Raw genomic sequence first — 23,174 nt, 5'->3', positions numbered from 1 at the left:
ACTATGAAGCTTGGCAAACTGGGCTTATGCACTGGCCAGTCATTATGGGAGATAAAGCTCCAAGGTTTTGTTTTTTCCGAGTATCTGAACCTTCATAACTTCCCAGTGCGGAAGTCACTTTTCACAGGTTTGAAAGTATGCCCCCAAGCCAAATACTATTTAATTGTTGTTAATTTTTAACATATTGTTGTTCTATATGACTGTATCTGGGAAATGTGTTAAATGCTGAGAGAGAGGGAGGGAGGGGGAGAGATCACCTGTCCTGTGTCTATGTGATAGACCAGAATATACATTTAAAAATGAAAATATCTGCTGAGCTGAGCTGTCGTCTTAAATGTTAGGACTTAAAGCATAGACCAGATATCTAGAGTTCATTTGGGGAAGGATTAAATCTTAATTGCTTGTGAATCTGATGGGATGTATACAGTTCCATTTTGTTTGTCAGTGATGTCGCTCATTAACAGCCTGGAAGGAGGGGAGGGAATACAACGTTGTGGTTTTCAATTTGCAAAGGCAATTGACTTGCTGCTGCAGGGAAGCCTCTGGTCTCGAAATAAGGAAAGGAGGCTTTTTAGGGAAGATCACAGCTGGACAGGAACCCTCATAGCTCTTGACTCCGTGCTCGTGCACTTAAAATGCATGTGCATAAACACTGAGGCCCAAACTACACATTTACATGGAGCTCTGTGGCCTGTTTTGGATGAAGAAAAGCTGCTTTTGGTAGGGGCTGTGCAGAGCAGAGAGGTGGGGAGAGGACTGCACTTATTTTTATATTGTAGATTTTATTGCAGTGTTATTTGTATTATTATTATTATTATTATTATTATTATTATTATTATTACATTTTAAATTGTAAAACACCTAGAGAAACTTACTTTATGGGGCATGTAATAAATTTAATTAATTAATTAATAAAAATAAATATTCACCCTTTCGTGCGTACTGTTTCCGTTCTCCAAATCACACCTCTTCCGAGCTGCTATTTTTCCCCCTCTACCCCCTGTGGGGTTTAAAATAAATGTTTTGCTGCATTAAAAGTCCGAGGAGGGGCTGATTTGAAAAGGGGAAATGGTAGACAGGGAAAGGGTTAAGTGCTTGATGGCTGTATGCTACCTCCAGTATCAGAGGCAGTATGCTGGGGAACATGAGTGGGAGGGTGCTGTTGCAATTATGTCCTACTTGTCAGTTTCCCACTGGCAGCTGGTTGGCCACTGTGTGAACAGCACACTGTTCTATATGAACCTTGGTCTGATCCAACATGGCTGTTCTTACGTTCTTATGCCTGCTTCCTGCTACCTCTTGTATTTCTGGGCTTGTAACTATGGCTTTCTGAGGTTCATAATGCTCACATTCTGACAGCTGAATTCTTCTCTGGCTGGGATTTTAAATGCCAGGTGCCTGGAAGGGGATGTCATGGGAGAGGTGTCCCTCTTTCCATCTCCCACCTTGCTCTCCGAGCAACTTGTTAAGGGGTAACGAGTTTGGAGGGACCAGTGGATGACCATGAAGATGGGTGCCTTCATTGAGGATGGGTTTAGGGTGGAATGGATCCAAATTTGGGCAACTCGGTCTGTTTTTTTTTAAAGTAGCCTGTCTAATTCTAAACCAATCTGGGCTTGAGTTGTGGGGGAGCTTTGCCTATCACTAATCCAAAGCATTTTGTTGCCTTATCTAAACAAAACTCTGGTCTCCTACTGCATGAATTTATGTGTAATGTGTGGTTTGGGCTTAAGATGTCAAACCACGTTACCACAGGTGTGTTTGAGAGTAAACACTGAATGTAGGCAGGGAAATTTCTTTTTATGTTTTCTAAGCCTCTTGGTACTGGAGTGTTGAAATGCTTGCTGAGAAAGCAAAGAGGCAAGTTTTATTTTTGCTCCGAGGCATTAGATTGGGAGAGTTGAGCAGACCCAGTGCATCCATTAAGGGAAGGAGGTGGCAAAAATTAATCCTGAGACACCTTCAGAGATTGGATTCCATCTTCTGAGCCAGGTGACAGATTTCAGGGAATTGGATTCTTTCCAAGTATGTTGATCATTGCCTTTCATACCTGCTTCTTTGTGATGGATGCTTTTTTATGTGTTTAGTGGCTGCAAACTGTACCTGGTGCCTACTGTGGCTATAGGGGCTAGGATGGTCGTCTTAAATCTTTGGGCTTTCGAATATGAAAAATACTGGTGGACGAATGACTATGCAGATGTTCCTCCTTATCACACATTTATGTTTTATAGTTTGGAAAAGGATAGAGCTAAACTGTGCTATGTAATCTGCTTGCCTACCAGTGATACACACAAACATAGGAGATATATGAACGTTATAAGATTTCCAAAATATATGCTTATGTAAGTAAGTAATTTATAAATATAAAACAGAACCAGAATGAATAATGCTTTTAAAATATGACTTAACTATGTTTATTAAACCTGGATGTCTTATTTGATTACATACCTTTTGATAAGTTACATTCTGAGTTCAGTCGACATGAATTGAAATGAACCTGAATTAACGTCTATTAGATTTTACATGAATGCTGATGATTATGCATACTTATTTTTATTTTTAACTAAGACACAATTCAGAAAAAGCTAAACACATTCAGGACTCATTGAAATCAAAGTGCTTTACTCAGTTTTTTAAATATTGAAATGTGCTGTTTTTAATTTGGTGTTACAAGCAGAAACAAGAAGAGTCTATCCCATTTGAAATATTGGTGTAGGATAAAAATACGAAGAACCTATGAAATCCTAGGAAACAATTACTTTAATTTTGCTTGCTTTTTTCTTGTTGTTAGTAACACTGTTTCTGTTTGGATTCAACCTTTAAAAGATGGCCCTTTGAAGATAGTGCATTTTATACAATCAGAAATTTTTCTTGGAATTTGTAATAGCTGCTGCTGCTAATTTTTCCCTTGTTCAAGAGAGGTACCTGTGGGAAGGGAAAATGCAGTCATAGTTGCAGCTCCTCGGGCTTCCTCCTGCAATATGAGATTCTTAACATACCACCTTCTTTCTTTTCTAGGTGACCAATAGCAGTCGCCATGAGAGCAAAAGCCACCGGACGAGTCTTCACCTGCTGATAAAAATGATCCACAAATCTCGTAAGTCCAAGCACTGCTCTACTTCTCCTTCCGTGCTGCACACATCCTAATTATTTGAAAACCAGTACACTTGTGTGTTGCATGGAGGAGAAGACATGAAAGAGTAAGGCTAACACACTTATCAATGAGTTATGCATAGGGTTTATGCATAGGGTTGCATTGTAAGTCTGTGTGTGGGTGGTGCTTCATTTTGGGAAGGGTGATGGATTTTAAGTTCCCAAGGAAAAAAAACTGATTAAAAAAAAAAAGTTTCTCATATATTTTCTGATGCATATTAATTGGGGCTGCAGTGTTTAGCCAACTTGTCAGTTTGACTAATCGTTCAAAACCATTTTGATCAACTAAAAAGGTGCCCCCAATTCACTGTGCAGTGGCTTTGATCTTTTAAAATGAGCGTTGTTGGGTTGTACTCAATGGTTGTGGCAAGCAGAAGGCAGCTCGTGCAATTAATTGTTCCCTTCCCCGTAATACCCGAAAATCCTCTGCAGAGGATCAAGTGGCCCTTGTGGGGTGAGTTGGACAGAACTGCAGTGTGAGAGGGGAATTGCCCAAACTATTACTTGACAATCTCCAGCTACCGGTATTAAATAACGTAACCTACTTGGAGTGAAACTGGTTAAGATCGAGACATCCAGCCATTTCTACTGCTAAAGCCCTTCTAGAAGATGATTTCAATATCCACAACATGTGGAAACAACATTGGCTAGGAAATTGCCCTCCACAATGCCTTAGCTTGCCCTGCATCTTGGAAAAACCACCTGGATTTGACCAGCCTCATGCGATATGGACAACCTTGAACCGAATTCGCACGGGTCATGGTAGATGTGCAGATGCCCTTTATAAATGGGGCAAAACAACATCATCAAATTGTGATTGTGGGGCTGAAAAACAAACTATCCAACATATAGTGACAGAGTGTCAAAACCGAGCCTACAATGGAGACTTTGCTGATTTCCTGGCTGTGACAACTGAAGCAAAAAACTATATCTGTAACCTAGACATACGTTTGTAATATTCCTGTCTATATTTTATATTTATTATGCTCTATGTTTTTATTGTAATGCGATGTAAATGTGCCGATCGATCGATAAGTAAGTAAGTAAGTAAGTAAGTAAATGCCTGCCCAAACTAGGGCAGAGGAGACATGTATGGAGTGGAGCTCCACTGGCGCACCATCTCTGTATGTGATTTTAGGCAGTTCTCCCTTTCCGCTGCGGTCTTCCACACACAGCTTACAGTGTTCAGGAGGGTCCTTGACCTTCTGGAGAGGCATTTCAGCGCGTACAGGAGCGTGGAGGAGGAGGGAAATACGGGCTGTGCAAGCTGCCTTCTACTTGCATAATCATTGGATACAACCTTTTTGGGGGGGGGAAGCATTATTTATATAGCACCATCGTGTACATGAATGTTTACAGAGTTCAAGAGGATGGGCCCCTGCCCTAAGGAGATTACAATATAAAATTTGACACAGGGGAAGTGACAGAGGAAGGGGAGGGTACTAGAAGAAGGGGTAAACAAGGAAAGAATATGCGGTTGCTTCCGTTACATGTGCTTGGGCTTAGTAACAGGCTGAGATGCAACAGGGCATGGGAACTAAGGGGATTTGCCAAAGACCACCCAGGAAAAATGGGATTTGAAAGAAGGAAGGGAGGTAATTTTACATCAGGTGTTCTGCAAGGCAGTTCCAAGTATCATAAAAGTACTTTAAAAAATTGCAAATGTCAAGCACCCTTTACAAAAGAGTCCAACCTCCTGCTCAACAGAGGAAGGCTGATTCCCAGGCAGTCTCCCATCCAAGTACTAACCAGGGCTGACCCTGCTTAGGTTCCGAGATCGGGTGCATCCAGGCCCTGCATGTTAATCACTATAATAATAATAACTGAGCAGTTTGCTGAGTTCAAGAAGTTAAAGAGCATAAAACTAGAAGTATACAGAATCACCCAGGTTGGTACAATGGATGATCCCCCTAGCAATATACAGGACAGTGTCTCATGAGCTAAGGGTGATAATCTGATAATTTGCCAGTTCTTGTCCCCCACTATAAAACCTATAACAATGTCACATCCATGTGCTTAATGTAAAAAAAAGATTCCCATAGGTCTTTGTTTGTGTAGGAAATTAATCTTTAACTCAGTGGCTTGGATACTAAGATGAACAGAAGCCAACGTGCACAAAAGGGACTTTCCCCCTTTCAGCCCTCTGCTTCCCAGAACACCTCTCTGGAGAGAAGGGACCCTCTTGAACAGTGTTGGATAGGGCATGCTTGAAGCTGCTGAGGGAGGAGGGATTGCTCTAAATTGGACAGAGCCACCTTCCATGAATGGAGTAGATCTCATGCGAGGAGACTCTTCCCGATTTGGAGCAATTCTTCCTTCCCATAGCAGCTCTCCATTCACCATCCCATGCTATTCCAGAATATCCCATAGAGGGGCTCTGTGTGTGTGCGCGCGCGCGCGCGTGAAGAGGATTGCTGGAGATGAGAAGGGACGAGAAAGCCATCTTGCATTAACTTCAGTGTGTTAGAGGGCCATTGATTCAGTTTTAAGAAATTAAATGTTTTTGCTTAACGTATTTGTATTCAGATTTCATTTCAGCTAGACTATTTTTAAGAAAGAGAAACTTAACAATATTTAAAACTTTAAAAAAAGAATCTGATTTTTTTTAAAAAAATATCTATTTTGATCCATTCTGATTTTGGAGTAATCAGTGGCAGCTATCTTTTTGTTTCTAGTTGGAAGCTGCTCCTAGTGGAAATACTGACAGAAAAACAGTAATTTGAGTGACCATCTTTGATTTACATTTTGCACACCTTTCCCAAGATGGGTAATGGGGCTTGTCGTCCTGGGTATGTTCACCATTGTGGGTGTATTTTCCTTTTTCAGATCTTTGCTTTTGCTTCTTCTTAACTTCAAGTAATATGTATGGTTGCTTTACTGGCGATTGAACAACAAAACATGAAAGAATCAAAAATATACATTCTACTCACATTTCAAATAAGAGAAAAGACTCTGCGCGTGGCTGCTGTGAAAAAGGCAAACTCCATCTTAGGTATAATTAGGAAAGGAATTGAAAATAAAATTACCAAGATCCTACTTCCCTTATACACATCTATGGTGCGACCACACTCAGAATACTGTGTACAGTTCTGGTTACCGGATGTAAAAAAGGACATTGCAGAGCTGGAAAAAGGGCAGAAAAGCGCAACTAAAATTATCAAGGGGCTGGGGCATCTCCCCTATAAGAGAAGGTTACAACAGCTGAGATTGTTTACCTTGGGGAAAAAAGGAGGGTAAGGAGAGACATGAGAGAGGTGTACAAAATTATGTATGTTGTGGAGAAAGTGGATAAGGAGACATTTTTCTCCCTCTCTCATAATAGTAAAACCCGGGGTCATCTCATGAAGATGATTGGTGGGAGATTCAGGACAGGTAAAAAGGAAATACTCCTGCACATAGTTAAAAGTATGCAATTTGCTACCACAAGGTGTTATGATGGCCACCAATTTGGATAGCTTTAAAAGGGGTTTGGACACATTCCTGGAGGAGAAGGCTATCAATGGCTACTAGTCCTGATGGCTATATGCTACCTCCATTATCAGAGGCTATATGCTAACTCCAGTATGTCTGTATATACCAGTTGCTGGGGAACATGGGTGGGAGGGTGGTGTTGCATTCATGTCCTGCTTGTGGGTTTCCTGTGGGCAGCTGGTTGGCCACTGTGTGAACAGAATGCTGGATTAGATGGACCCTTGGTCTGATCCAGCAGGGCTCTTCTTAATGTTCTTATGTTATATCCTCATTCTTGGAGGATAAGCTTATCACTGCCTATTAGTCATGATGGCTATATCCTGCCCCCAAGATCAGAGACAGGATGGTGGACACAACAGCAAGAGAAGGCTTTTGCTCTCATGTCCTGCTTGTGGGCTTCCCAGCACCATCTGGTTGGCCAGAGTGGGAAAACAGGATACTGTTTACTAAACAGGCCTTTGATCCAGGATGGCTCTTCTTACATAATAAAGATGATTATGTATACAAGTAGTAAACGTCTGACTTGTATAACGTTCCGACAACTTTTGTAACACGTTTTTGCTCGTATTTTAATAATAATTTTAAAAAGACAAAGTTGCTTAGACAGAATTTTCATGTAAACATTGTTTAATTAAGGCAAACAAAAACAAAATGTAATCAACTAAATTTTCCAGATCTCCACAATTGCAAACTCATAAACTGTCCTCATAGTGGATCTTATTCAGTCTCCCATGGAGGAAATAGGCTGCAATCTCAGCAAAGTGAATTAATTCAAAAGGAGAAGGGGACGGCAGAGGATGAGATGGCTAGATAGCATCACCGATGCAATGAATATGGACTTGAGCACGCTCCGGGAGAGTGCGCAGGACAGGAAGGCCTGGCGTGCTATGGTCCATGGGGTCACGAAGAGTTGGACACGACTGAACGACTGAACAACAACAAAAATCATCAGAAAGAGATACTAAATCATTTGGCCTCTGCCCCTACTCTTCCCTAGCTATAGGGAAGGGACTAAAGCTCAGTGGTAGAGCCCCTGCTTTGCATGCAGAAGGTCCCAGGTTCGATCCCTGACATCTTCAGGTAGAGCTAGGAAAAACCTTTTACCTGAAATCTTGGAGAGCTGCTGCCAGTCAGTGTCGACAGTACTGAACTCAAGGAGGGAGAGCAAGATGAGCTTGCAAATTAATTCAAGAAACTTCCCTCCACTTTATGAATGCTCTCCTTTTATATCAGTGTTGGTGCTGAAGGTACCGCTGGAGGAGTAGCTCAGCACCTGCTCATGCATTTAGATTCCCTGAAGCATCAAATGAAATCCTGAACATTGCTGTTCTTTGTGTACTGCTAAGACATCGGCTGCCTGTGCACATCATGCTAAACTGCATGAACAGGAATGACCCGCATCAAGCCTTGGACTTTTACACTCCTCTGTTCCCCTCCCTTCTCCTGTGCTCATGGAAGGATGAGTTTGAAATCTTCTACTTTTAGTTAACCACTGGTTGTGTTTTCTGGACCAACAAACCATTGTTGTTGTTCAGTCGTTCAGTTGTGTCCGACTCTTCGTGACCCCATGGACCATAGCACGCCAGGCCTTCCTGTCCTGCGCTCTCTCCCGGAGCGTGCTCAAGTTCATATTCATTGCATCCGTGATGCTATCTAGCCATCTCATCCTCTGCCGTCCCCTTCTCCTTTTGCCTTGTTCAATCTTGCCATCTCATGTTTGACCACCTCCAGCTTACCTTGATTCATTGATCTGACATTCCAGGTTCCTAAACAATATTGTTCTTTACAGCATCGGATTTTCTTTTCACCACCAGACACATCCACAGCTGAGTGTCCTTTCGGGTTTGGCCCAGCCGCTTCACTCTTTCTGGCACTACTTGGAAATACCCTCTGCTCTTCCCCAGTAGCATATTGGACACCTTCCGACCTGAGGGGCTCATCTTCCAGCGTCATCTCTTTTAGCCTTGTGATACGTTCCATGGGGTTTTCTTGGCAAGAATACTGGAGTGGGTTGCCATTTCCTTCTCCAGTGGACCACATTTTGTCAGAACTCTCTGCCATGACCTGTCCGTCTTGGGTGGCCCTGCACAGCATAGCTTATGGCTTCACCGAGTTACGCAAGCCCCTTCACCACAACAAGGCAGTGATCCATGAAGGGGACCAACAAACCATAGTTAACATCAATTATGGTTAATTTAAAACAAGCCAACTTCAAACTGTGGCTTCTGAAGCTGCCTTGTTTAAATTAACTGTATCTAATGTTAACCACCATTCCTGGTGCACATGACACAGCAAGCTGTGGTTAACTAAAGTGGAAGCAAAAGCTTCCAAACTCCTCCTCCCAGCCGTGCAGCAGGAGGAGAGCAGGAGGCCTAGGCTCACTGCAGCTTGCGCACTTTGCACTAAACCATGGTTTAGTGTGATGTGCAGATGTGGCCATGATGTATCTGTTTTCTAGTGGCTAATTTCTTTTCTGTCTTTTTAATGCTGGGCCACACGCCTGCTTAAAAGCCATTCCTATCAGCAAGTAGATTTAGATTTGATGTATTTGTTTCGCATTATAAAAGCCATTAAAAAAATAAAGCCATGTCAACCTCCCAACCTATTCCCATATTTTGTAAGGCTTGCTGGGTTACATGGTGCTGGGGGAACTCCATTCAGTACCCAGTCACTCAGAGTAGTCTTCTTGTTATTACTTCATATGTTCTAAGGAATGAACCTTGGCATTAAAAATAGGCCCCAGAGCTGAGCTCTAGTACATAAGAACATAAGAAGAGCCCTGCTGGATCAGACCAAGGGTCCATCCAGTCCAGCATTCCATTCACACAGTAGCCAACCAGTTGTCGACCAGAAACCCAAAAGCAGGACACAAGTGCAACAGCGCCCTCCTGCCCATGTTCCCCAGCAGCTGGTATACACAGACATACTGGAGTTAGCATATAGCCTCTGATAATGGAGGTAGCATATAGCCATCAGGACTAGTAGCCATTGATAGCCTTCTCCTCCAGGAATGTGTCCAAACCCCTTTTAAAGCCATCCAAATTGGTGGCCATCGCTACATCCTGTGGCAGCGAATTCCATAGTTTAACTATGTGCTGTATGAAGAAGTCCTTCCATTTATCTGTCCTGAATCTCCCACCAATCAGCTTCATGGGATGATATCAGGTTCTAGTATTTTGCGAGAGGGAGAAAAATGTCTCCCTATGCGCATTCCCCACCCCATGCATAAGTTTGTACACCTCTATCATGTCTCCCCTTACCCTCCTGGCTCATCTTAAACCACTCCCTTGCATTACAGCATACGTCTTCTTTTGCAGTTTCAGTTGAATTGCTCAGTGTTAACAACGTGCTATCTTCTCTTTCTCCAGGATGGAAGATTCTTGGACTACTGGCTATATTTTTGGTGATGGTGTGGTATACAGTATCCCGGGAAGAAAGGTACATACAGCTGTGAGTGTATTTCTTTAAAAGAAAATTAAGTGGGCACAGGAGGGTTGTTGATTTTTGCCCCTACCCCCTTCTCAGGGAGATTTATTATCAGAATCAGACAGCGCTTGATTAATAGCCACCGTTTAGAAACTTCCGTTAGCTCAAAACACATCTCCAAGACTCTTGGCCTGGACTGATTGGTGGGAACGTCTCTCCCTTGCTTCTGAAACACCTTCCAAGCACAGTTCTAAGTGCTGCTGCTTAACCTTTAATGCCTCGAATGGCTCGGGACCTAGGAACTTCGGATGCCGCATAAGAATCAGGAGGTGATGGAGACGCCTCTGCCATCAGAAGCGAGGCAGCCAGCGGGGATGTTCGGACAATCACAGGGGTAAAAGGAGCCACTGTGCCTTCTCCCCTCGCCCCCGCGTGTGCTGTGTGTGCAGCTGCAATTCGCATAATTACCTGCGATGCCACGCAGGTTGCCATGTTGTCCGAACGCGGCGTGGTGTGTGGTTGGGGGTGGCTTCTTACCCATGCCACAACCCTTACTACAAGCCACGGGTTGTGGCGTGGGTAAGAAGCCACCTCCACCGCACACTGCCCCGTGTTCAGACAACATGGCAACCCACGCTGCATCGTGGGTAATTATGCAAATTACAGTTGTGCACGCAGCATGCACAGGGGCGGGGGGGGAGCAATGATGGCTTCTTTTACCCCCGTGATTGTCAGAACCCAGTCAATGACTGGGGGTAAGATCTTCTCAGTAGGGGTGCCCCATTCTCTCCACAGAGAGACTTGCCTGGTGCCTGCTTTGCTGCCTATTCCGTGCCAGGCAAAAACCTCTTTGTTTTCCTAGGCTTTTAGTGGTTCAACGGTGATGATCTTACCCCTGCCAGTTCTTTGATATCCACTGTTTTATGCTTTTTTAAAAAACCATGTTTTTCTTGTGTAAGCTACTCTAAAAATATGTATATTGAAGGCTGCCTAGATGTTTTATGAATAAAATAAATCGAAAGAGAGTTTAGGGTTTAAGAAGACTGTCTGTCAATATTACTCCTTGATCTACAAATCTTTTCTCCTAATCTTCAGTGGGTGGGGACACTCTGCAGTTACGCAGTGGTACGAGATATGCACTCTGCACCTGCTCAGAGGTGCAGCCTTGGCACAATTTGAGACCAGAAATCAGAAGTTGTGTTCCAAGGGAAATCCAGATTGCAGGTGGTTTGTGGCAAATGGGCTGCGTGTGTCAGCTGGAAGAGCCAACAGCTCTCTTTTGGAAGTTTTTCATTTGCATGCAACCTGGGTCTCGAACCACCCGCTTATCAGCCATTGGCAGCTTAGGCTGGCCCAGAAAACTGGCAGCCACATGAGTTGGCCCTCCATTGCTAGCAAAATGCTTTCAAACATGTATCACTGGGGAGAACACTTTTTATCAAACTCCTTCTCGGTCCATTTCCACACACACACACACATGCACCTCGGTGACTCAACCAGCAGCCACTGTGCGCTTTGGGCCACATGTTAATGTTATTCACACTTAAAAAAAAAAAGTTGCTCAAGCTGACCATTTCTGTTTGGAAGAAAAAGCAGTCGTGTGAGGCCTTGATCCAGAGCATGTTCCTAACTGGAATCGGGGCCATCTACCAGATTCCCACCACCTTCGATAGCACCGTAAGTAGTGCAGGGGCCCAATCCAGATTGGGAGCACATTTTGGATCGGGGTCCTGCGTGGCTGCTTTTCCTTCAGAATAAAAGTGGCCAACTGTGGCCAACTGTCTAAAAAGTGTGAATAACATAATATGTATTTTGGCCCTTTCACTTGAAGCAGGTATTGATAGGTATCCCAAGACATGGAGCTTTGCATGTCTTGGGACAGCATTTCCCAAATTCAATATACCTATCAATAATAGTGAACCACAGAAGGGGTTTGTAAGGATGACTGGGGGCTGATTCACAGGCTTTTGCCCCTCCTATCGTTGTGTAGGTCATATGGTTTTTCCATCATGAGAGATCAGTCCCCCACCCACCCCACACTAATATTAGACCTCCTTGTCACCCAAAGTTAGGTGGATTTAATTCATGCAGTTCTTGCGATACCTCTTCCAACGACCATTTCCAGGACATTCTACAACAATAAATAATAAAGAAATAAAGAAAATGTAACTAAAAGTGATTTAGGGAGCAATCCTGTGCCCTCCCCAACATTGTCTGGGGGGCCATAGGTTAGTGGGGATTCCCCTCTCAGGAGTCGGAGACAGCTCTCCAACCTCGGAAGCAGGGGTCAGAGATCCAACCCCCCTTCTCTCCCTCTTGCAGCTGATGTGGAAAGAACCGTGCCGGCTGGTCTCCAAGGTCGGACAATCAACCCTGAAGAGGGGAGAAAGGGGGTGTTCTGGTGGGCAAGGAAGGGAGGAGACCGGAGAGGCTAGGTTACACGTTTTCCTGAAACTCCTCCAGCCTCCTTTTCCCCTCCCCCTCTGAAGCACAGTCACTAAGTGGGAAAAAAGCCCATCCAGTGAAAAATGCAGCGGTCAGAGGACAGGGAGGTGAAGATCTCCCCTGCTCCTCCTCCTACAATGCCATCCTCAGCATGGCAGGGCACCGGATACATGACAGCCTCCAAATTTGGAGGCTTCCATCTCACAAGGGTGCAACCCATATGATTGTCCCCTTTAGGGGAGACGGTAGACCCAGTGCTTTTCATGCAGAAGGTCCCGGATTCAATCCCCAGCATCTCCAGGTAGAGTAGGAAAAACTCCTGTCTGAAACCCAGGAGAGCCGCTGCCAATCAGTGTCAACAATACTAAGCTAGATTGACCAGTGGTATGACTGCATGCAAAGTACCAAAAAATAAAACAGGCCTTTGCTCTCCCCGATCCTGCTTGAAAACATTAAAAGGAAGCAAGCACCCCTTCTGAAATGCTCAAGACACTCCTTCCTCTGAGTTCCTGCCAAACATTCATGCCCTACTTGTGAGCTTCCAGAGGCATTTGTTTGGCCACTCCTGCCAGTGGAACACTGGACTTGATGGGCCTTATATCTAAGAAGGCAGTTCTTAAGACCAACTGCCCATTTTGCACAGCAGTGCTGATCCACACCAAGGGTAGTTTGTGAGGGCTTTTTTCACTTGTGGCTAGCAAATGGCATCCCAGACCAAACCTCTGTGTTGCAAGTCCTTAGGGGCTTGGATTGCACTATGCTCCACTTGAAAAACAAGCAGCCACTTTTTCATTGTACGCTGGAGCTCTAAGACTGGAGCAGCTTGGGTTAGGAAGCGAAAACAACAACACTTTCCCCCTACTTTGCCATTTGTCTTACAGTTTTGATTTCCATTTTCAAAATGACAAGATGACTTGTCCTCTGGGAGAGGTGGAAAGGAAAGCTGCACAGCTCATAGCAAAGTAAGTAACTGGGCTATCTTATGCTGTGGGAGTGAGGGCTCTGTGAATTTCTTCTACTCACTTTTCCTGGGCTTGGGACAGTGGGAATGGGGTGGGATCAAAAAGGGATTGGTAATACTGGTGGGAAAAGAAGGATAGATCTAGGGGCTGGCTGCTATCTTTGAATATATAAAATGCCCGATTTACACTATCTTCTCTGCCTTCATTACAGTTACACAAGGGATCATCCACTATTTTTACAGCTCAAGGATTACTTCTGGGTAAAGACACCCTCAGTCTATGAGCTGCCATATGGTACTAAGGGAACCGGTAAGCAAATCCAGCTGTCTCTTCTCTTTTAGCACACAGCTTCTGTCTTTGTTCATATTTTCTACCCTTTCCTTCTCCTTTTTCTTGGTTTTGGCTTTGTTGGAGAATTTTCACTCTGGTTTATTAACTATCCTTTGGATTATTTTGTAACATAATAAATCTCATTTGTCATACAAATGTGAGCCTGGTGTGCAGTTTGTTTTTGATTATACTTCACTCCTCCGAGGAGCTCTGAGAGTCTTGTACATAGTTTCCAGGTGGCCACAGCATACAGGGCCAAAATTGCATAGCTTCCACATTAGAACTGCATCCTATACCTTTCCCTGTTTCCTTTTCTCACGGTGGGCTCAGTTATTTGAGAAGACATTCACCAAATCACTTAGTGCAGACTACCTATCCACACTGCTTACTCTAACCACATTTGTTCAGAGAGTCATGGTGGCCAAGGGCCAAGGGAGGGAAACTGTGGATTTCTTAGCATCTATCACAGTATAAAGAAGTGGTAATAGTGGGAACAGGCAAAAAACTAACACAATGAATCAAATCAAATCAAATTTTATATGCATCAAGCCAACAGCCATTGCAACTTGTAACAATATTCATACAGGTATACATAATCAAACATAAAACAAACAGTAATACTGTCCAGTGTCCATAAAAATCTGCCAAAGATTTACCAAACAAATAAAAACATTAAATACAGTTAAAACTAGCATTATGCAATTTAAAACTCAGGATGCTTTTGCTGCCTTCACTTTAAAAGCAATCGCTATTTTTTTTGCCATTTTTGCTGTAACCAACCTATCACAGTCCTCAAGAAGGAAGTTCACATAATAATCAGCCGGGAGCCCTGGATAGGACAGTAATAAAGGGGTAATTAACCCTTCACGGGCATTTCTATACAAAGAGCAAAACAGCTCAACATAGTTGTAGCCAGTGACACCTTCCTTTTTTCTGGTTGTATTTGGGATGTGTATGTGTGTTTTAAAGAGCTCAAAGATCTAGCCCTCATGGGAGTCTGAAATGGTGTACACATTTATATGTTCCTTTTTATTGTACTGATTTGATCTGGCCCTTCATCAGTTTATGGAGCTGTTTTGATGGATACTTTTTAAAAATTTAATCAACGTACATGATTGCTTCCCCCACTTTATGCCACTTTTTCCTCAGTTGCCATATGTCCAATTAAGTTGAATTTAACAATTGACTTTTAAAAATCATCTGTAAACACACCACCACTACTACAGTAGTTAAAGGTGCAATCCTATGCATGTTTAGACAGACAGAAGGCCTACAACTCTCAACGTTGGGAGTTGTAGGCCTTTTGCTTGTTTAAACATGCATAGAATTGCACCTTAACTCATCAAAGAAAACTATCATAAAACGGGGATATAGTTGTTATTTTTAAAGCATTTGGCAGTGCCATTTTACTACATGAAGCATTCATGAGATTATAACTGAAACTTGAGACGGCATCAACTCCCCCCACAAGGATTTCGTTTAACAGCAAAATTCGCAAAATACACCGGCATTCTAGGTGGCAAACAGATCATTCCTAGAGATCAAATGTTCAAGATTCTTAATGTCAGAGGCCAATGATTAATGATTTTTTACTTATGATTTAAGCAGGCAAATAGCCAAGTTGTTCCATAAGGATGTCATCATACTGATTAATTGTTTCAGCTATTTGTATCAATTAACCTTGACATAATGTTGACCTGATTATGTTTGCTCCAGTAGGCAGAAATATAAATTGACACATATCTGCTGGGCATGTGTTCAGCCTCATACTAATGGATCTCTCATAATCATTGCTCTTGGTTAGAAGTTAACCAATTTTAATAACACAAATTCTATCTCCCATCTCCACTGTGAGTGATTGGCTACACCAGTCAGTCAGATCCTGATCAATGCTTCTTATTTTCCTGGGGAATTCAACAAGGGAAATACTGCCAATATAAATACAATTTAAGGACTTTCAATACAAAGGTGGAACAGTACATGTATCCTTGCTTTTTTCCTTGTTTGAGACAGAACCGTCATTGTATTCAAAGTTTGCTCAATGAAGGGCCCATTGTATTGCAAAATACGTTGGGTTCTGCTTATTAACTAATGAAGTCTTATCTGCATACCTCTATGGATTGATCTGACATTTCTCTTAATTTTCTAACCCTCTAGAACATGAAAGGATGAAAGACAATTTACACTATGGGTGTTTTGTTGCTTACATTATGGCAGAACTTTTAATAGTTTAATACATTATTAGCAGAGTAGAATATTCTCGGTCCCCTTTTTAAATTCGTTAAATCTAAGACTGCTAAGAATGAAAGTTGTAATACATTCCTGACTTTATTTATTTATTTATTCATTCATTCATTCATTTGTTTGTTCAGTTTATAGCCTGCCTATATACAAATACTCTAGGCGGCATACAAAATTAAAAACAATTTAACAAAAAATCCAATAATATAAACAACACAGCATAAAAACAGTAGGTAAACGTCAACAAAGAAGAACAAGAGTTCTAAAAAGGGAAGACCTGCTGGAATAGTAGTCTTTAATTCCTGCTTAAAACCCTTCAAAGAGGTCAGCAGGCGCATTTCAACCAGCAGGTCATTCCACAGCTGAGCGGCGGCAAAGGAAAAGGTCCTCTTGTGTGTGGCTGCTACTCTCACATTAGGTAGCGCAGCTGCAGCAGACTTGCCTCACTGACAATTTCATCTTCCAGAAGATGGAAGAAGAAATACGGGTATTAGCTATCTTAGATCTGATCTCACCAACAGGCAAGAACTGGTTGATGAGGTGAAAGCAGAGGGGACTTTGGATGGAAGTGACCATGTCATCTTGGGATTCACGACAACTGAGAAAAGGGAAAGCACCCTGGACTTCAGGAAAACTCAAGCTTAAAGAAATACTGGGTGTGGTCCCATGGGTAGAAATACTCAAGAAGAAGGGAGATTAAGTTGGATGGGAATTTCTTAAAAGCAAGATCTTGAAGGAACAATTGCAAACCATTCCAGTGAGCAAGGAAAATAGGGAGCATCTATAGAAACTGGGGCAGCTGCATAAGGAGCGTTTTGATGAGCTCAGATTGAAAAAAGACATTCATAGGAAATGGAAGGAGGGGCAAACCACCAAGGGGCAAGTACACACTAATAGCCACAGCTTTAGGGAGAGTGTCAGGACAGCTGAAACTCAGAATGAGTTTAGGCTTGGGAAAGATGTTAACATATAATTATTATTTTTTTGCTATGTTCAGAGCAAGAACAAGTAAGTGGTGTAGAGAAGATGGAGAAATGTTAGTGGGTGACAGAGAGAAGGTGGAACCACTCAACTCCTACTTTGCCTCAGTCTTCTTCCATGGGGAAACTATGCTCAACCTGGCAAAACTAGATCAAATGATGAAAGGAAGGAGTCGCCATTCAAGATAGGTAAAGAGGTGGTATGGGAGCACCTAGCCACTCTAAACGAATTCAGGTCTTCAGGGCCAGATGAATTGCGTACTAGGGTATTAAAGTAAATTGCAGATGTCATTCTCATCCAGTTTGCAAGTGACACCAAACTAGGTGTGGGTGAGGTAGTAATACCTTAGATTATTGAAATAGGATTCAAGATTATCTCCAGAATGGAGAATTGGGCCAAAGCTAACAAAATTAATGCCAAACAAGTTAAGTGTCAAGTCTGCATTTAGGCAGGAAGTATCAGATGTACAAATACAGGATGGGTGAAAGTTCTTGGCAATAGTACATGTGAAAATGATGTAGGGATTTTAGTAGACTGCAAGCTAAAACTGAATTAGCAGTGTGATGTGGCAGCTCACAAGGCTACTGCAATTCTAGATTGCATCAATACAACTATGGCTTCCAGATGGTGACAAGTAATGGGATTGCTCTGTTCTGCTTTGGTATGACCTCACCTGGACTACTGTGTCCAGGTTTAGGCACCACAGTTTAAGAAGGATATTGACACACTGGAATGTGTGTAGATGGGGTCAACGAAGATGGTGAGCCTGGAGACAAAGTCCTCTAAGGAAAGATTGAAGGAATTGGGTATATTTAGCCTAGAGAAGAAACTATTAAGCGGCAATATGGTGGCCATCTTCTAATGTCTGAAGGACTGCCACATTGATCATGGAGCAGATTTGTTTTCTGTTGCTCCAGAGGGTAGGACCCTGAACCAATGGGTTCAAATTACAGGGAAAAAAGGATTTAGACTAAACATTAAGAAGAACTTCCTGATAGTAGGAGCTGTTCTGCAGTGGGACAGACTGCCTAAGGAGGTGGTGGATTCTTCTTTCTTTATTAGAGGCGTTTAAACACAGACTGGATGGTCACCTATCCATGTAGTGGATTTCCTGCATAGGGAGGGGGATTTCCTACATCAGGGGTCCCCAACCTTTTTGGGCCCGTGGGCACATTTGGGAATTTGAGAAACTGCTGTGGGCACCACTACAAAATGGCTGCCATGAATGATGTGGCTAGTCACGTAATGGGTGCTGGGGGAGGGGGCTGGCTAGTCAGAAGAGGTGGGGGGAGAGAAATAGTGAAGCTAGGGGCTGGGAGGGAGGGAGAAATAGCACGGCAAAGGGCTAGAGCGAGGCTAGGAGGAGGGATAAACAACGAGGTAAAGGGGGGGAAAGCAGGGCTAGAGGCTGGGAGTTGAGAGAAAACATGATAAGGGGGTGAGTAGGAGAGAAAGAGCAAGGCTAGAGGTTATGAAGAGAGAGGTAAAGAAGAAGGCTAGTGACCAGGAAGGAATAAAAATAACAAGGAAAGGGATTGAGTGGAGAGAAAGAGCAAGCCTATGTATAATTGCTAGAAAGTTGTATTTTCATATAGGTATTTCATATGTATTGATTGCTATGGATATATACAAATCCATGTATATATCCCTTTAAAAAAGGGATTCAAAAAAAACTTTGCGAGTGTTCACGGGTGCCATGTTGAGGACCCCTTTGTGAGCGCCCTTGTAGTAGATGATGTTTGAGGTCCTTTCCAGTTCTACGAATCTATGAAACAACAAATATCCAGGAATACTTTTAGCACCTCTTCCCCTATTGGTGTAAGCTAGATCCCAGTTACTGACTAACTTTTGGACTTAATATGACACTCACTACATCAGAAATTCAGTCTTCTCCCCCATATAGAGTTCAGCAGAAACGTGTCCTTGTTTGTTCATTCCACAGTGTGTATATTGCCTTTTTAGGGTAGAGCTCTGCCAAGCTCTGCTCTTTTCATTTGTAGGAGAACCTGATGTGCTTATTGGCTCTTCCCAGTTCCTCACTAGAGCAATTTTTGACATATTGATTCCATTTTATGCTAGACTGTACATACAGTGCTTTGAAAATTAAAAGAAAAATGGACAGCTTTCTTGAAACTTGGTGGGACAGGCAAGATTGTTCAGCGTTCGGGTCTTTGACCAGGATGTCTGTCAAATGGTTTGTGAAGGTGGAGAGAAATAAGGTTTGAATGGCAAGAGAAGACACATATAAAAGGTCCTGATATATATACGTAGTGTTATTATTTATTTACAACATTTGTATACTGCTCCATATCAAACAGATTCTGGAGTGGTGAACAAGAGATAAAATGAACAAAAGATAAAAAGAAGAAACATGATATTAAGATTATTTTTAAAAAACAGAGTGCCATTAAAACTGAGGCTATATGTCTAAGATGTATGTCTGCATGCAGTTAAAAACTCTTTAGTTATTATATTTCTATACCATCCAATCAGTAAAGCTGTCTGGGCAGTTCACAGCAATTAAAATACATAAATACTAGGGATGTCAGAGAATTCTGCCACAGATCTCGGTGAGGCCAAATGCCAGCGCGTTCGGCCCCCCGAATTCCGTGGCAGAATGGCCTGCCCCCCCGCGGATCCCCCCCGGGACAAGACTTACCTGGGGTGGATGTTCCGGGCGGTGACGGCTCTGGCGGCGGCTGGTCTTCCGAACGGCTGCCGCTGCCGCCATTTGCAGTCTTGTCGTTTTTGTTTTTTTTCCACAAGACGTGATAGGCTACATAAAGATTTACGTAGTCTATCATGGCTGGGTAAAAAAACAAAACAAAAACAAACCATGTACGCAAATGGCGGCGGCTACGGCCGCCGCCATTTGCGTTCCTTATTTTTGGCCGTCTTAGTTTACGTAAATATTTACGTAGACTATGATGTCGAAAATAAAGGGGAATGCAAATAGCGTAACGGGCGCTATTTGTGTCCCTTTTTGATTCGCTGTTTTAGCCTACATAAATATTTACGTAGGCTAAAACGGTGAATCAAAAAGGGACGCAAATAGTACCCGCTACGCTATTTGCGTTCCCCTTTATTTTCGCCGTCATAGTCTACGTAAATGTTTACGTAGATTAAGACGGCCAAAAATAAGGAATGCAAATGGCAGTGGCCATAGCCGCCGCCATTTGCATACGCGGGTTTTTGTTTTGTTTTTTACCCAGAGCCCTCCGCAGCCGGAAATACGGCTGTGGACGGCTCTGGCCTGGGCCTGGCCGGCTACTCCGCGGAGCTGCTGCGGAGCACAGCCGGCCGTGGGGGATTCCAGGGGGGAGGAACGGATCGCCTCCCCCCCTGTCGAGGATTCCGGGGGGAGGGACGGAACGCCTCCCCCCCCCACCATCAACATAATCCGCGGAAAGGTAAGTGACTTTCGTACATCCCTAATAAATACATAAAATACAACATGATAAAATATAATATACAACTTTTAAAAGTTTAAAACTACAGAATAAAACCAAAGTAAAAAGCAGCAACAGTGTAAAGATTTAAAAATACAGGAACAGATTTAAAAACAACAAAAACGGAAGGACTAAAATGCCTGGCTTTTGCTGGTCTTGTGACCATAATAAATTCTTTCTTTTTTACTTACTTACTTACTTACTTACTTACTTACTTACTTACAATGCCTGGCAGAATATAAAGGTCTTCACCTGGCACTGAAAAGACCACAATGTAAGCATCAGATGAGCCTTGCTGGGTAGGGCATACCACAACCGGAATGCCACGACTGAAAAGGCATTCCTGTCTTTATAGCCACCTGCCTCAGTTTGCCCAACCAGTTTTGTAACTCACAGAGCTTCTTGCATGAGGAAGGCTGCTTTTAGGCTGGCTATCAAATTTGTGAACACCCAGCAGTAAAACAGGCCAGCCAAGTCTCTCTGCAAAACCCATTCCATAATGAGGTGCCACAGCAGAGAAGGCCCTGCCATACATATTTGTGTGTCTATAATTTCTATTCAAAACAGAATGTTCAGAATCACATTTACATGTTCTAAATTTGCACATTGTTTATTGCCTGGCACATCTCACTAGCCCAAGAGATTGTAACTCCTAAGCCATTAAATCATGTGCAATCAAGGCAATGTTGGCGCTATATTCTACGTTCATTCTCTCTATTCATTGTTCGGTAGACTCTGCTATTACTGTAGCCTTCCCTAACATGGTGCCCTCCAGATGTTTTGGACTTCTGCCAGCCCCAGCCAGCATGGCCAGTGGTCAGGAATGGTAGGAGTTGTAGTCCAAAACATCTGGAGGGGATTTTATAATTTTTTGTGGTCCCTTCCTTCTGTGGGCACTAGGGCCTCTCACAAATGGGAGAGAAGATATCGGATGGCATAGATCTCTGCCTGCTAAAATCTTTCTTTCAAGAAACTCATTGGATGCCTGTTTGGGCATGTTCTCAGTCTGACGGCCATACATATGGCTAAAATGGGCAGCCCAGGAAGCTGCTTTGTGGACGTGCTCTTCATATCCATTTGAAGAAGCGCAGTCAACTGTTCTTGATAGTTTTTGCTTACACAGCTCTGCTGTGCCATGAAGCAGTATGTTCAGAGGCGGGATGCCACTTGTTGCGGAAGACAGTGGCCTTCTCTTGCTGTTGCTCAAGCCCGAGTTGTGGGCTTCCTTGAGGCACCTGACTGGCCACAACGGAAAGCTGGATTCTGGACTAGATGGACCTTTGGCCTGATCCAGTAGGACTCTTCTTAACATTCTTAGTGTTTGAAAATGTCTGAACCCAGGAGACCAGCTTCCTTAACTGCCTGCCTTTGTTCCTTTGCAGAGGACATTCTCCTGCGAGTTCTGGCAATCACCAGTTACCCTCTGCCTGAGAGTTTACAAAGGTAATACCAGGTTCATCCGCACCTCTCCTCTTTAAGATGTAAGATTTGTAGACGTCACCTGTGTCGCTTTCAGCATAGGGACTTTCGCAAGGTGATGGGTTCAGCCTGATTCTCGCCCCCTTATGGAACTGGTAGCTACAGAGCATGGAGTATCATTTTTCCTACCATGGTTACTCAGGGTGAGTTCATGCACAGGTGATACACACTTGATAACCACAGGAATATATAAAAAAAGATAGATGTAAGCTAAATTCAGCAACAAAAGCATTCAGAGAACCAGACTACTAGCAGTCAGAGTGCCTGGACACAGCAAAGGTGTTCTATGTTTACCTTGGAAAAAAAAGGAGGGTGAAGGGAGATACGATAGAGGTGTACAAAATTATGCATGGTGTGGAGAAAGTGGATAGGGAGACATTTTTCTCCCTCTCTCAAAATACTAGAACCCAGGGTCATCCCATGAAGCTGATTGCTGGGAGAGTCAGGACAGATAAAAGGAAGGACTTTTTCACACTGCGCAGAGTTAAACTATGGAATTCACTGCCATGGGATGTAGTGATGGCCACCAATTTGGATGACTTTAAAAAGGGGTTAGACAAATTCCTGGAGGAAAAGGCTACCGGTGGCTATTAGGCTTCATGGCTATGTGCTACCTCTAGAACCAGAAGCAGTGAGCCTATGTACTGCAGTTGCTGGGGAACATGGGTGGGAAGGTTCTGTTGTGCTCATTTTTGTGGGATTCCTGTGGACAGCTGGTTAGCCACTGTTTGAACAGAATGCTGGACTAGATGGACTCTTGGTCTGATCCAGAATGGCTCTTCTTATGGGATATGGGCAATAGCTTTGTGGTATTGCTCTTGGTTTGAACGCAGAAGGTCCTAAGTTTAATCCCCAGTATCTCCAATTAAACAGGCCACAGGTGACTCTTGATGGCTGTCATTAACACTGAGGAGACAGTGCTAAGCTATATGGCTCTATGGCTTCATTCATCATCCCTTCTATTTCCAATGTTCAGGCACTGAGTGCTGTCACTTATGTAATCAAAACAGCACCACCCACACACAAGAGGAAGATATTTGCAGCCTTGAGGAAATCCCAGGGTTTTCAGAAGTACAAAATCTTCAAAGTCCTAAAGGGAGAATCCCCTGCCCCCCCCCCCAACAGAAACACATGCTTGTGTTTGGCTCGTTCCCAATTCCCAGTTTGATTTGGCCAAATTTCCTAACTTGCGCAAATTTCCTCAGTGGACGGAATCAGCCCTGCTTTAGTCTGTGGA

At 43.2% G+C, this 23,174-nt stretch overlaps 1 protein-coding gene across 31 annotated transcripts in view; it reads left to right on the top strand.

Annotated features, from left to right (window-relative positions):
- ST3GAL4 (ST3 beta-galactoside alpha-2,3-sialyltransferase 4) overlaps positions 1-23,174 on the top strand; it is a 181,596-nt gene that overhangs the window by 144,810 nt on the left and 13,612 nt on the right. For 11 of the 31 annotated variants that reach the window (XM_084803725.1, XM_084803709.1, XM_084803708.1 and 8 more), the window contains 5 exons: positions 3,019-3,097; positions 9,993-10,074; positions 13,377-13,457; positions 13,669-13,766; positions 21,841-21,901. In XM_084803725.1, the coding sequence (XP_084659851.1) occupies positions 3,082-3,097; positions 9,993-10,074; positions 13,377-13,457; positions 13,669-13,766; positions 21,841-21,901 (338 nt within the window). In that variant the 5' untranslated portion in view covers positions 3,019-3,081. Of the gene's footprint in view, positions 1-1,827; positions 2,026-2,052; positions 2,343-3,018; positions 3,098-5,979; positions 6,146-9,992; positions 10,075-13,376; positions 13,458-13,668; positions 13,767-21,840; positions 21,902-23,174 lie in introns of those variants that run through there. The other 20 variants (XM_084803733.1, XM_084803718.1, XM_084803717.1 and 17 more) reach the window with 11 other exon arrangements.

Source organism: Heloderma suspectum, chromosome 6, assembly GCF_057233095.1.
Source record: "Heloderma suspectum isolate Gila_16-S chromosome 6, 16-S_ref, whole genome shotgun sequence".
Lineage (NCBI taxonomy): Eukaryota > Metazoa > Chordata > Lepidosauria > Squamata > Helodermatidae > Heloderma > Heloderma suspectum.
Note: the sequence above shows the minus strand (reverse complement) of the source record. Positions and strands in the feature narration are given on the sequence as shown.